At 38.7% G+C, this 14,430-nt stretch overlaps 1 protein-coding gene across 5 annotated transcripts in view; it reads right to left on the reverse strand.

The window, feature by feature from the left end:
- Window positions 1-14,184, reverse strand: part of fcho2 (FCH and mu domain containing endocytic adaptor 2) — a 167,256-nt gene extending 153,072 nt beyond the window's left edge. For 3 of the 5 annotated variants that reach the window (XM_039758462.1, XM_039758461.1, XM_039758458.1), the window contains exon 1: window positions 13,773-14,183. In XM_039758462.1, coding sequence (XP_039614396.1) covers window positions 13,773-13,805 — 33 coding nt within the window. In that variant the 5' untranslated portion in view covers window positions 13,806-14,183. Of the gene's footprint in view, window positions 1-13,772 lie in introns of all 5 variants that reach the window. The other 2 variants (XM_039758460.1, XM_039758463.1) reach the window with 2 other exon arrangements.
- Between the last annotated feature and the right edge of the window lie 246 nt (window positions 14,185-14,430).

The raw sequence follows: 14,430 nt of genomic DNA on the forward strand, positions 1-14,430 counted from the left end.
TACTGGATCGGACACCAAAAACAAAGATAACCAAAAATCTACATATAGTAATTGAGCAGGATAGCGATTCACAAGATGGATAGTGAGACTTTGAGAACTGATATTGAATCGTTTAAATGAAAAATAATGATTAATCGGAAAATCTAAATTTTTACCCAGACCTAATCACAAATACAGACACATGGAGATTGGAAATTCAACTGAAACCTTATTGGTCCCTCCTTTAAATCTTTGTTGTTCTGTTTACAAACTTTTCCTTCAAAATATGCAAACTGCATCTCATATCACATGGGCTTCAGCTCTAGTGATCAGTAGAAAGTAGGTTTGATTTTGAATCAATATACAATTTCCTATCTTTAATAATGTCTCCTTATTAAAAGTTGATCATTGCTTAACATACCATACAGGCACTAACTATTTGATTGAACATAGAGGAGTCAGTTAAAACTGTCATGAAACAATCTGAAGACTTTTATATCTCAAGCTCAGACTATAAAATGGCCCTACAAACAGGAGTGTGGATGTATGCCCTCTTAGGTGCCAATGTCTTAACAGCTGCTTCTTGCTATATACATGATGCTTTGGAAACAAACACCAAAAATTCAAAACTCTAATGGATTGAGAATGCTCAAAATTGGATAGTGGATCTTCAACTATTCTGTCCTTTTCTATGTCCAACACTGACTGAGTCTCACAATTGGATGGCCAGGTATAACAAGGAAATAGGATATAAGCTCACTAATATCTGCTCCATTTCCTGATATCTTTCTTTTCTAACAAGGATACTATCTCTTCTGTTTACTCCATACTGAACAAGTCAGTGCATTAACTTGTTCCTTTTTGTTGCTCTCTGTGATGAAAATTTGCCGCTCCAAAATTTGCTTTAAATCTCCTAAATAAATAACATCATAAGCTGTTCAATTGTCTGTTTATGTGCCAATCGCATAAAACCAGTGGACCCAATTTTCCTAAAACTTTGCATGTGTGCTGGTCAAACTTAAAAAATAGTCTATATGGCATACTAGGGAGAGGGGCAGCCCAAAAACATGTGCTAATGTGGGTTTACAATTCCATCCAGGCAGCAGGAGTGCACTGGAGGACAACAATATTAGCAAACATAAACGTTTGAATCAGCCAAAGAGGAATCTCATCTAAGACTATAGACACAGCATTTCCCACTCAACCAATTTTGAAAAACAATTGAATTGTTTCACTGGATTACAGCTTTTAGCTAAGAGTATGTCTTTTGTCTCATCCTGGGTTGTGTTTAGCCGTGATGAATTTCCAGAAGAAAGTTTTCCCCCATTTATGTATCCCCATTCAATGTCAGGCACTTTAGCTAGTACTTCATAACATTCTCTTATATTCTAAATTATTTCAGTTAAGGAACGCTTCCACACAAATATGTGATTAAATAACTGCTTGCAAAAAATGAAAAAAAAACGTAATTGTTTAAAAGTGCACAGTTTGAGAGGCAAAAACCACACATTCACATATACAGTGAAATAAATAAATGACCCAGTCATCCACAAAAATCATAACAGCACCCAGGTTGCATGAAAAAGCCAAAGAAAAGCTTGTCCATTCTGTCAGGTGGAAGGGCATCCCCACTTCTTGCCATATCCCCTATCTGTTTATCTAAGATGGCATTGCAGTGTCATGAGTGTTATCTGTCTATGGGATTGTTTTGCTCACGTTACGTTTCAAATGATTTGCATTAGTAGTAAAAAATAAACCAACAAGCAAATCTCAGAATAAAATTCCTTATCATGGTGCAAAATACAACAGAGTAGGAGCCTCTGCACAATCTATTAAACCATGGGTGGTACTGCACCTTGGACTCTTTTAATGGCTACAATAAATGTGTGTGTTTGCTCTCTCAAGACTGATTCAGTGGGCCCAAGACATGCACAGCAGTTGGAGAAGGGCTATGTGCAACAGTATATAATACACTATGGTACATAGAGAAAATTTCAAAGTGAATAAGTTAAATATGCTGTTTAATATCAATGTCAGTGTGGTTTTTTGAACCTTTTCTCCCAGCTTCTACGAGTTAACAGATTCTCAATGTACTGTGAGCTTAGAGCAAGAAGTAAATTCAAAGCTGTATTACTGCAGGGCAGAAAGGACTTAAACATTAAATCATTGGGGAAAAAAGTGTAGGCAAAGTTATGGATTTACAACTCATTTTCTGTGCTTTACATTTTCTTTTTACATCTAGAATGTCTTGGTCTGTCTTGCTATAGTTCTGCCTGTACATTTTATTTGAGGTTTTTGTACTTGTATACTGGTACATGGGAAGAAAAATATAGACCCAGCAGTGGATTTTCAATTCACTCCCTGTGCTTTGCAACATTTCCTTTTCTCATCTAGAACGTCTTGGTCTGTATTGCTATAGTTCTGCCTTTACTGTTCGTTTTATTCATGGTTTCTGTACTTGTGCACTTCTGCTATTTCAGTAACAACTTGAAAAAGAAGGTGTTGGTCAATCCTTAGTACACAAGTAACCGTTAAAATTTATCCGTAGCACAGACGTAAACAGATAAGAGTTATTATATGGCCGGTTGTGCTAAGCTACACATTTTCAGAAGTAACAACACACCCTTCACTGCATCACCACAACCAAAACCTGGAAAAAAAAACAACTAAACTCAAGAAGAACAAACCAAGTAAAACCACAGCCATGGGGACTTCTACATACCAAACATAGATAGAATCTGTACCCAGGCCTAAAACATCAATAGATTTGTGTGCTTATTATCGCTTCATTTACTAAATAAATATTTTAAAAACACAGAAGTGTACCATATATTTTTACACTAGTTTTGTAAGTGAGCCATGAAAAAAAAGAAAAAAAAACCCTTATAATAATGGCTGGCTTTTCATTTTGTGCGGGAGCAGACAGGATTTGTGGTGCTATATTCAGGAAATGCAGTAAAAAAAAAAAGTGAATCTTGTGGGCTTTTTATTAATGCATGCAGGACTACATATAAAAGGTAGTCTTACAAAAATTAATGTTATATCATAATTGATTTTTGATGACTCTTACCTCCGAGTAACACTCAAATAGTAATGCAAAATTCTTTTTAGTCACTCAACTATATGTAAGAGGTGGGAAACTAAGCACTCATGTTGTTTGTTTTTTTTAGACAGAAGTAAAATGAACTAGGTACAATATTATAACTATTATTGTGAAATATTTTTCACCCTCCCTTTGTTATAGTTTAAATACCATGTCATAATACCTGAACACAATGATTATTCAAAATACAGTGCATCCGGAAAGTATTCACAGCGCATCACTTTTTCCACATTTTGATATGTTACAGCCTTATTCCAAAATGGATTAAATTCATTTTTTTCCTCAGAATTCTACACACAACACCCCATAATGACAACGTGAAAAAAGTTTACTTGAGGTTTTTGCAAATTTATTAAAAATAAAAAAATTGAGAAAGCACATGTACATAAGTATTCACAGCCTATGCCATGAAGCTCAAAATTGAGCTCAGGTGCATCCTGTTTCCCCTGATCATCCTTGAGATGTTTCTGCAGCTTAATTGGAGTCCACCTGTGGTAAATTCAGTTGATTGGACATGATTTGGAAAGGCACATACCTGTCTATATAAAGTCCCACAGTTGACAGTTCATGTCAGAGCACAAACCAAGCATGAAGTCAAAGGAATTGTCTGTAGACCTCCGAGACAGGATTGTCTCGAGGCACAAATCTGGGGAAAGTTACAGAAAAATGTCTGCTGCTTTGATGGTCCCAATGAGCACAGTGGCCTCCATCATCCATAAGTGGAAGAAGTTCAAAACCACCAGGACTCTTCCTAGAGCTGGCCGGCCATCTAAACTGAGCGATCAGGGGAAAAGGGCCTTAGTCAGGGAGGTGACCAAGAACCCGATGGTCACTCTATCAGAGCTCCAGAGGTCCTCTGTGGAGAACCTTCCAGAAGAACAACCATCTCTGCAGCAATCCACCAATCAGGCATGTATGGTAGAGTGGCCAGACGGAAGTCACTCCTTAGGAAAAGGCACATGGCAGCCTGCCTGAAGTTTGCCAAAAGGCACCTGAAGGACTCCCAGACAATGAGAAACAAAATTCTCTGGTCTGATGAGACAAAGATTGAACTCTTTGGTGTGAATGCCAGGCGTCACGTTTGGAGGAAACCAGGCACCACTCATCACCAGGCCAATACCATCCCTACAGTGAAGCATGGTGGTGGCAGCATCATGCTGTGGGGATGTTTTTCAGCGGCAGGAACTGGGAGACTAGTCAGGATAATTGGAAAGATGACTGCAGCAATGTACAGAGACATCCTGGATGAAAACCTGCTCCAGAGCGCTCTTGACCTCAGACTGGGGCGACGGTTCATCTTTCAGCAGGACAACGACCCTAAGCACACAGTCAAGATATCAAAGGAGTGGCTTCAGGACAACTCTGTGAATGTCCTTGAGTGGCCCAGCCAGAGCCCAGACTTGAATCCGATTGAACATCTCTGGAAAGATCTTAAAATGGTTGTGCACCGACGCTTCCCATCCAACCTGATGGAGCTTGAGAAGTGCTGCAAAGAGGAATAGACGAAACTGGCCAAGGATAGGTGTGCCAAGCTTGTGGCATCATATTCAAAAAGACTTGAGGCTGTAATTGCTGCCAAAGGTGCATCGACAAAGTATTGAGCAAAGGCTGTGAATACTTATGTACATGTGATTTCTCAGTTTTTTTATTTTTATTAAATTTGCAAAAACTTCAAGTAAACTTTTTTCACGTTGTCATTATGGGGTGTTGTGTGTAGAATTCTAAGGAAAATAATGAATTTAATCCATTTTGGAATAAGGCTGTAACATAACAAAATGTGGAAAAAGTGATGCGCTGTGAATACTTTTCGGATGCACTTTACATACCATTTTGAAACATATAATGCCTTAATTTGGTACTGGCACATCAAAGACAAATTTGAAATTTATATTAGATACTCTGATTTGATGTAAAAGGATGAATATGGAATTTAAGTGCATTTTTTTTTCCTCAGGATTGCTTTTGTGAATGTATGCTTTATATTTTACAATAATATCAATTTTGTGTTCCATCCCACCATAAGTACTATGACAGCTGTCTATCAGTTGTCTCCTTCTGCACTAATTGCATATGCGTAGGAAGTCACATGAGGTATTATATTTAACATTTGCTCGTTCATTTGGAGTCAAAGGGCCTGGAAGAACAGTAAAACTACAGGACAATCAAGACAATTACCGTAAATATTTGCGTATAAGTCGGGTCTTGAAACGCAAAAAAAAAAAAATCGATCACCATTCAAAAAATATTACAATTATTATTATTTTTTTAAACATCTTCTTGCTTCCTCCAATCTTACATCAGTTTCTCAGATACGTCGAATTTTGTTGCAGCAGCGTAGTTACAAATTTCAATTGCCACTTCAACAACTTTTAATTTAAAACCAGCTTCATATTTTCTTCAGATTGAACGCTCCATTGTACATAAGGGATGCTCTTACGATAAAGGTGTATGAGGGTATGAGATACATAAAACAATGCAAACGTCACTTCAGAATAGTTTGGGTACTACCATGTGGTCACATAGGCACAATACATAGAAAAAAAGGCAGCGTACTCCGTGGTTACTCTCTCAGGTGGGCGTTAGCATATCATAATCTCGCATTCGACTTATACAACGACATTATAAAATACCAGTAATTATACAGTAAAATCAAGCCCCGACTTATCCGAGGGAGAACTGAAATGCGAGTATATACAGTATAATGCTAAAACTGGAATTCAATCTAGACCACAGTAATGCTAAATGTTTTATCATGAAACACAAACAAATCAATGGTGTACTTATAATGGTGTGACTCAAACCACTTCCACCTGAACACCAGCAAGACCAAGGAAGTGGTGGTGGATTTTAGGAGGCCCAGGCCCCTCATGGACCGCGCGATCATCAGAGGTGACTGTGTGGAGAGGGTGCAGACCTATAAATACCTGGGAGTGCAGCTGGATGATAAATTGGACTGGACTGCCAATACTGATGCTCTGTGTAAGAAAGGTCAGAGCTGACTATACTTCCTTAGAAGGTTGGCGTCCTTCAACATCTGCAATAAGATGCTGCAGATGTTCTACCAGACGGTTGTGGCAAGTGCCCTCTTCTACGCGGTGGTGTGCTGGGGAGGCAGCATAAAAAAGGACGCCTCACACCTGGACAAACTGGTGAGAAAGGCAGGCTCTATTGTAGGAATGAAGCGGGACAGTTTGACATCTGTGGCAGAGCAACAGGCACTGAGCAGGCTCCTGTCAAAATCATGGAGAATCCACCGCATCCACTGAACAGGATCATCTCCAGACAGAGGAGGAGCTTCAGCGACAGACTGCTGTCACTGTCCTACTCCACTGACAGACTGAGGAGATCGTTCCTCTGCCACACTACTACTCTTCAATTCCACCCGGGGGGGTAAATGCTAACATTATTCAAAGTTATTGTCTGTTTTTACACGTATTTTTATTACTCTTTAATTTAATTTTGTTTTCTTTATCAGTATGCTGCTGCTGGGTTATGCGAATTTCCCCTTGGGATTAATAAAGTATCTATCTATCTATCTAGAAGTCTTTGGTGAGCAGATTAGCTAATGAAAACAACTGGAGCTTCTAAAAATGGAAGAATATTCAAACCAGTGATTAAAAACTCTAAAACAGGTGCCACTCACCAACACCTTCCTCAGAGCAGGAGTGAACATGGTATCACAATCTTTTCACAGAAAACTTCAAGATAAGAATTACTAAACTGAGTTAGTTGAGGCAGTAGAGTTATGGAACAAAGGGTTATGGACAGCCGATACAAAGAAAGATGCCTGACAAATTAAGGGGAAGCTGAAAGCGTGCATACAGTCCAAGTAATGCCACTTCACTTATAAAAATGGTGGAGATCATGTCATGACTTGGGCATGAATGGGCCTTTCCTATTTAATCATTATCGCCTTCTGTGAATCGCTTTGTTTGCTTGTACTGTCTCCAGCCCATAAACTTTGAAGTAAGTCAGTCAGTCATTATCCAACCTGCTATATCCTAACACAGGGTCACAGGGGTCTGCTGGAGCCAATCCCAGCCAACAAAGGGTGCAAGGCAGGAACAAATCCCGGGCAGGGTGCCAGGCCACCGCAGCTTTGAAGTAAGTGACTGTAGCAATACAGTACATATTTCTCAGACCTCTTATTACTAACCCTCAAGTTAATAAATGAACCAACACCTTGTTGTTAACCTGGTCAGGGAATTTGAGGGAGGTCACTCAATATATAGTGGAAAACTTATCTCCATTTTTATATAATGATCTGACCTTTCAGCAAAATTAATATTGATCTTGTTATGTAATTCTCTGATATGAGGTTTCCCACTATATAATGTAGATGTCTCACTATAATGTTATTTTTTCACATTTGCTGACGGGGACTCCCGACAGTAAAACACATCTAAGAACATTTCTTGCATTTGGCATTACACAATAAAAATATTATCTTCCATTGTTACATTTTCTTCACTAAAGAGAGAACAACCAGACAATCAAAAGCACTTTCAGTTATCACAAAAAATGTAAGAATGTAATGTTAATGATAAAAAGGAAACATGTTATTTTACTGAATAACAAAGTAAAAAGCAAATGGAACCAAGTGCACAAATCTGATGCTGCATGTATGGCATATTAAAAACACAGAGTCTTGCACAGTTCAGCACTACTCCAGTCAGTTACTGATAAAGTGTTACGCTAAAGTTTTGCTTTCAAAGAAGAATGAAAAACCTGATTATAGACCACTTTCACAGGGTATCTATGGTGAATTCCTGTTAGTTTCTTACTGGTATAATCAACTTCCTGTTGAATGGTGGTCTGCAAATACAATGGAGCAATCTGGACTATGGTTCAGCTGTTCCTTCAAAAAATCACCCCAAACTGACCATGGCATATGTTGCACTATTAGTGAGGCACAACATTTCATCTAAAACAAACTTGAAATGGAATGCGAACATTTTCATGAAAATTATCTTTTCAACTGTAAAGGTAAGTGCTTTCTTGTTAATGCTGTTTTGAGAGCTAGCATCATATGCCATGATAATTTATGAATAGAGCAATTTTCATTTTCTTGTGTATTTTGTACATGATTAGTATAAAGCATGTTGAATGTGGAGGTTGCGGTAAGATGCAGGTGTCATAGATCATAGATATTTATTTACTGCGGTTGCAGATCTCTGTACTGAATGTTTCAGTACTGGTTATTTCCCACACCAAAGCAACTTCAATAAGTTCCAATGTTTGTGTTTATTGCATAAGTGGTACAATGGTGTTTTAATAAAGATTACATTAAAAAAGATTAATATTAAAACATGTAAGCTAACTGATGAAGAAGGGTGCGCATAATCATGGTCTGTCAATAATACATCAAGTGTCACATTCTTTTTTCGTGTCTGTCTCTTGCATTTCGAGTGGCACATCAGAAACAATACGGTGATGTAATCTCCTAGATGGCTCTCTGCTCAGTCATAAACAGAATGCCATCCTTGTTTCGCATCTCCTAAGCTGTCCCACTTAAAGCGGGATGGGACAGCGCCAATTTTGAGGTGCTTACGATGTACAGACAGAAGGTAGTCATTCTCTGTAAAATACAGACTACATGCAGAAGAGCTACCTTAATTAACACAAAACGTTGAGATATGGTTGTTTTTGTTTTGAAATAAAAAAAAAGGCACACTACAGAAACTCAACTTGGTTTCAGACACTGTTGTGATATAATCAGATATACCAGATCCCAGCAAGCAAACGCTTCTTAGTTTATGAACCTGGAAATGTGAAAGAGGTCTGTATTTCTTATTACTCATCCACCTCTTTTAAAATAAAAATTAAAATACAGTCAACCTCTAAATCTATATTGACAATGAACAAGACTTTTTCTTCATTAACTTTTTTTATTTTGTTTTTAAATTTACTAATTTTATTAGGGCAACATTATATATACTACCTTTGGTTTTTAAGATAAGTTGTATTAAGGAGAAAATTACTGATTCTCATCCCACCATAATAAAAGAAAAGAAGTGGTGAGGCGGCCTTCTGCTGTTATGCACCTAAAATCTGAAATAGCTTACCAAGAAATTCACCAGGTTAATACAGTGGCGTACTTTAAAAAACTGCTACAAACACATTATTTTAACATGTCTTTCTCATAACTTCATTTTAGCTTAATCCTGATATCCTGTATATGCACTTAATTATCATTATCATTCATGGTGGCTCCGAAATCCGTACTAAACCCTACTTTCTCTGTTCTTTTTCCGGTTTTCTACACCACCACCGCCACCTAATCAAAGCATCATGATGTCCCCACATTGATGGATTAAAGGCCTGAAGTCCACATGACCATCATCATCAAGTTCTTCCATGTGAACCCTGAATGCCATGAGGACTGATTGAGGTAATTAATGTTAGGTAGAATGCCTAGAGGGGACTGGGTGGTCTCGTGGCCTCGGACCCCCTGCAGATTTTGTTTTTTTTTTTTTCTCCTGCCGTCTGTAGATTTTATTTTTCCTGTCCTCCCTGGCCATCGGACCTTACTTTTAGTCTATGTTAAAAAAATAAAATTGGGCAATATTCATCCATCCATCCATCCATTGTCTAACCCGCTGAATCCGAATAGGGTCACGGGGTCTGCCGGAGCCAATCCCAGCCAACACAGGGCACAAGGCAGGAACCAATCCTGGGCAGGGTGCCAACCCACCGCAGAAATTGGGCAATATTAATTAATATATTTTGTCTTTTTTCTCTTTCTTCATCCTGTAAAGCACTTTGAGCTACATCATTTGTATGAAAATATGCTATAGAAATAAATGTTGTTGTTGTTTCTTATAAGGGAAAAACAGCACATGTTGCTTCACTGTAAGTCACGCTATTTTGCTATTATTGCCATGTAGCGGGGCAAGTTGTATTACTTTTCTCGTGTCACTACCATGTGTATGAAACGTCATCAGTACTATAGGAGGGAGGGAAACATGGGAAGGTTTTCCAAAATGTACTTCAAAAAGAATCAGTGAATTCCAAGCACAAAAATAAAGACCAACATAAAGTAAAGGATAGGAAACAACATAAAAAAAATCATCACCATATGCATTTTCTTTTGAGCTACAGTTTGGAACTACGTTGAAGCAAGTTAGCCCTAAACTTAATTTTCATTTTTAAATCTGCTGCTTGTTTTGGTTCACTTTTGCTGTTTTACCATAAGGATCAAACAGGACCAAATCGCAGCACAAGGGCTGTTTCTAGTCCTTTTGGAGCCTTAAGCACTATATGTACTTTGATGTCTTTACCCCTCTTTCTTTCTCTTTTGCCTTATCAGATCCCACTGACCATTGGAACCAAAACACTTATTTAGCCTTGGCAATTTAAATGTACAGAGCTCAAGTCGATTGGCATGTGCTTTCTACAACTGGAGCGCAGGCAAGTAGTGTCCTGAGGGTCACATTTGGTGATAAGGACAATGACTGAAGTAAATCATTCCATACATCTACTATGATGGTGAAGGCTGCATGGTGCTGAATTATGTTACTTAGTTAACTAAAAGCAAGGAAATAATCCATCCTGCACCAAATTCTAACTTCAGAGTCCATCTTTAGCCTGTCCATCTGTTTTGGCAACTATGCAACCATATTTCATACAAAGAAACACTGGAAAATATTTGACAAGAACAGGCCCATCAGCCAAACAAGCTCACCAATTGTATCCACCTAATTCCTCCAAAATAAGATCAAGTGGAGGTTTGAATATTCCTAAAACCCTACTGTCAACCACCCTACTTGGCTATTTTGTGTCTATCTACGGCTCTCTGGGTAAAGGAAAACTTCGTAATGTTTATGCAAAATTTACCAATAACAATTTACCAACTGTGTCCCCACAATCTTGTGAACTAATTTTAAAGTAAGAGTCTAGATCAACTGTACTAATTTTCATAAGTGTAAACACTTTAATTGTCACTTTTTAATCTCCTTTTGCTTAAAGTGAAAAGTTTAACTCCTTTAATCATTCCTCGCAATTCATACGCAGCAGTCCTGTAATCACAGCCTAATGACCCTTCTCTGGGCTTTTTTCTAGCGCTGCTGTGTCTTTTTTGTAGCCCAGAGACCAAAACTGTGCACAGGACTCCAGGTGAGACCTCAATAATGCATTAAAAAGCTTAAGCATAACCTCCTTTGACTTGTACTCCATACATTGTGGCATATTACTACAACCTAACATTATGTTAGCCTTCGTAATGGCTTCAAAGCAATGCCTGGAAGATGATAGTGAAAAGTCCCCTACAACTCCTAAATCTTTCTCACAAGTAGCACTTTAAGTTTTCAGACCTCCCACTGTGTACTCAGATCTAACATTTCTACCTTGTATGCGTGTAATTTTTTACATTTACTTACAATAAACTTAATCTACCACAAAACATCCCAAACTGTTAGGCTGTCCAAGTCCCTCTGTAATGATTTCATGGATTCTAGATTATCTGTCATTCCACCTAGCTTGGTATCTTCTGCAAACTTAACCATCATGTTGTTTTTATTCCAATCAGGATCATTTTATCTAGAAGAGGACCCAACACAGACTTCCGAGGAACACCACTCTTGACAACACCCAATTCTAATAAGATCCTACACACTGTAACCCTCCGTCTCCTGTGTTTTCTGCAGTTAACTACACCCTAATTTAGTTTCTTGCCCATCCTCTCATGCGGAACCTTTTTACATACTTTCTGGAAATCAAGATAAATCCATCATATGCAACACTCTGACTGTATCCTTTTGTTGCTTCCTCGTAGAATTTTAGCATATTAGTAAAATGCAACATTCCTCATAAAACCTATGCCGACTGTTCATTAAAAGTCCCATACTTGCTATGTGCTGCTCAATCTTTTCCTTAATAATTCCTTCCATTAATATACCTGTGATACACGTTAAGCTTAACAGTTTAGACTTTGCATCTGTGCTGTGAAGAATTGTATTATATTATTATACTGTATTATGGTCACTTGACCATAGTGGTTTAAACACCTCTGCACGAAGAAAGCTAAAATTGTTATTACAAAATAATAAATCTAGATAGGCTTCTCTTCACATTGGTGCTTTAAGATACTGTGTTAAAAAACAGGCACTAATTACATCTAAAACTTCCTGCTCTTGTATCCTTATATTTACAGGGCTAGTCCAGTTAATTTCCAGGTATTCAAGACCCCCATGACTATAAAATCCCCCTCTAAACTTGTGTTTTTAATATTATTAAAAACCATACATTACTGTTTGCATTGTGGGAGTCTATAACACACTCCTAAAATAATACTTTGAAGCCACATATACACATCCTCACAAAGATGTGGCTCATCATCCAACTGAAGAAGACATGCATTTAAAATAAGTTTTATGTAAACGGCAACCACCCTCTTTATCTTTAATGTCTATCCTTCTTTAAAAAAAAAAAAAAGTGTAACCACCTATGTTATACACAATGCAACCTTATTATTTAGCCAGGTTACAGTTATTGATGCAATATCACAATTATGCTCAGCTACATGAAACTCCATCTCACTTGTTTTAGTTTTGATACTTCTAGCAATAAGACAATCAAATTTTAATGTACTGACTTATTTTGCTTTTGCACTTTAACTTTGGTATAGAATTTAAGTTACAGGACTTTGCATGTTGTGCTTGAACCACTGTTCGTCCCTTCATGTGCAGTTCTAAAACCGGCCTTTCCTAAACTCTCTGCCCGATATGTTTTACGGCTTTTTTTAATCAATAATTGTAAATATTTCCATGTAAAAAAGTAAGACTGCAATCTTGACAACGCTACACACTGCACTCTTTTTAGATTTGTATTTTTTCCAAACTGGTTACCGCAGATCTAATTCTATTTGGCCAATTAAAAACTCCTCGTCAGGCAGGAACATGGACTTCTTTTAATGGATGTCTAAGGGCTACTAAAGCTGCCATAGTGTGTCTCTAGTTTAAACGGTTTGATTTCAAATGATATATTCCAGACTCGGACATTTCTCTAATAATCTCCGAAGTGAACAAGGCATAAGCAGGCAGATTTTTTTTTTTTTTATTATTATTTTGGGCGGTGGTGTGGTTAACATTTCCCTGAAAGCTCGCACGACAGGACGCACAGGTACCGTGAGTTTACTGAACTCCCACTACGTTTCACCCCGACCCCACCTGATGCCGATTTTTTTTTTTTCTTTTGGTTTCTGTCAGATGAACCAGACGCCCCGAAGTCTCCTTCTTAAAGTACTCGTGTTAATAATGTGATAAAGCACTTAAGGTTAAGCCTCTTTCACCGGACATTATTCGCAAGCCTCATCTAACTTGACCCTGACTCACATGACAATTTGAACTGACATGGAAGGCGTCCAATCAAGAGTGCCAGCGAACAGCCCTTCGCTTACGGTGCGCCTAGATTGGGCGGGTCTTGTCAGCAATCAAGGTAGACGACTCGGCTGAGGCCGTGATCCACGAAGTCGCGTAATCTCCGGTTGCCGGAAAAAGCTATAGGGCCGCGGTCGGGAACACCGAGGTATGTCGGTAGTGTAGGGACCAACTTTGAACTCGTCTGCAAATTATGTTACAAAATCCAGCTTCCTTTTAAAGTACACGGCGACCATCAGTGACAGCCGTGCCATAAGCGTCTGCAAACAGTTTATGTGCAATAAAAAAGCAAGAATAACAACGCCTGCACGTACCCAAAAATTCTCTGCGAAATAAGCCGTGATCATTTTCAGTCCGTGTCCTCCGTCCTCCTTTGTAAATCCCGCGATATGTTGGCGAATGCGTGGTTGTAATTATGTTTCCCACCGTCCGCTTCTTCCTCCTCTCAATTTCTGTTGTGTCTGCTTTTTTCCCCTTCTTACTTTCTCTGTCTTTTCCCTCCCCACCTCCGAGACTCCACCTCCTGCGCGAGAGCAGACCGACTCTTTGGTCAGCGGTATTCGGTAGCGGATGCCCGTCTCTGCTGTCCCAACGCGTGGACTCTCCTCATAATCGGCTCAGTGGGTAAGCCTGGCTTGTGCCAGTTTCGGCTCATCTCGGCCGGGATGAGCTGCATCCACCTGTGGCTTCGGGGTGTGTACTCACCCTTCATTCCATTAGGTTCAGGTTGGAATTGTGTATAAACATCGGTTCGCTTTCAAGGACGGTGCAGGGCACTCCCGACGTAAGGAGGCGCAGGTTAAAGAACGTTTAGTTATAAATAATTTAAAGCCAGACTTTTAACTTCCGGCAAGATCGGGGCAGTTTGAATTTAAAAGAAGCACATCTGGGTAACTTTAATGTGTGGGGCGAGTAGACATACAAGGTAATCAAGGTACTGTAATAAAGTCATTTTATTGTCAGATCATTTAG

This window comes from Polypterus senegalus, chromosome 7 (genome assembly GCF_016835505.1).
Source record: "Polypterus senegalus isolate Bchr_013 chromosome 7, ASM1683550v1, whole genome shotgun sequence".
Taxonomy (NCBI): domain Eukaryota; kingdom Metazoa; phylum Chordata; class Cladistia; order Polypteriformes; family Polypteridae; genus Polypterus; species Polypterus senegalus.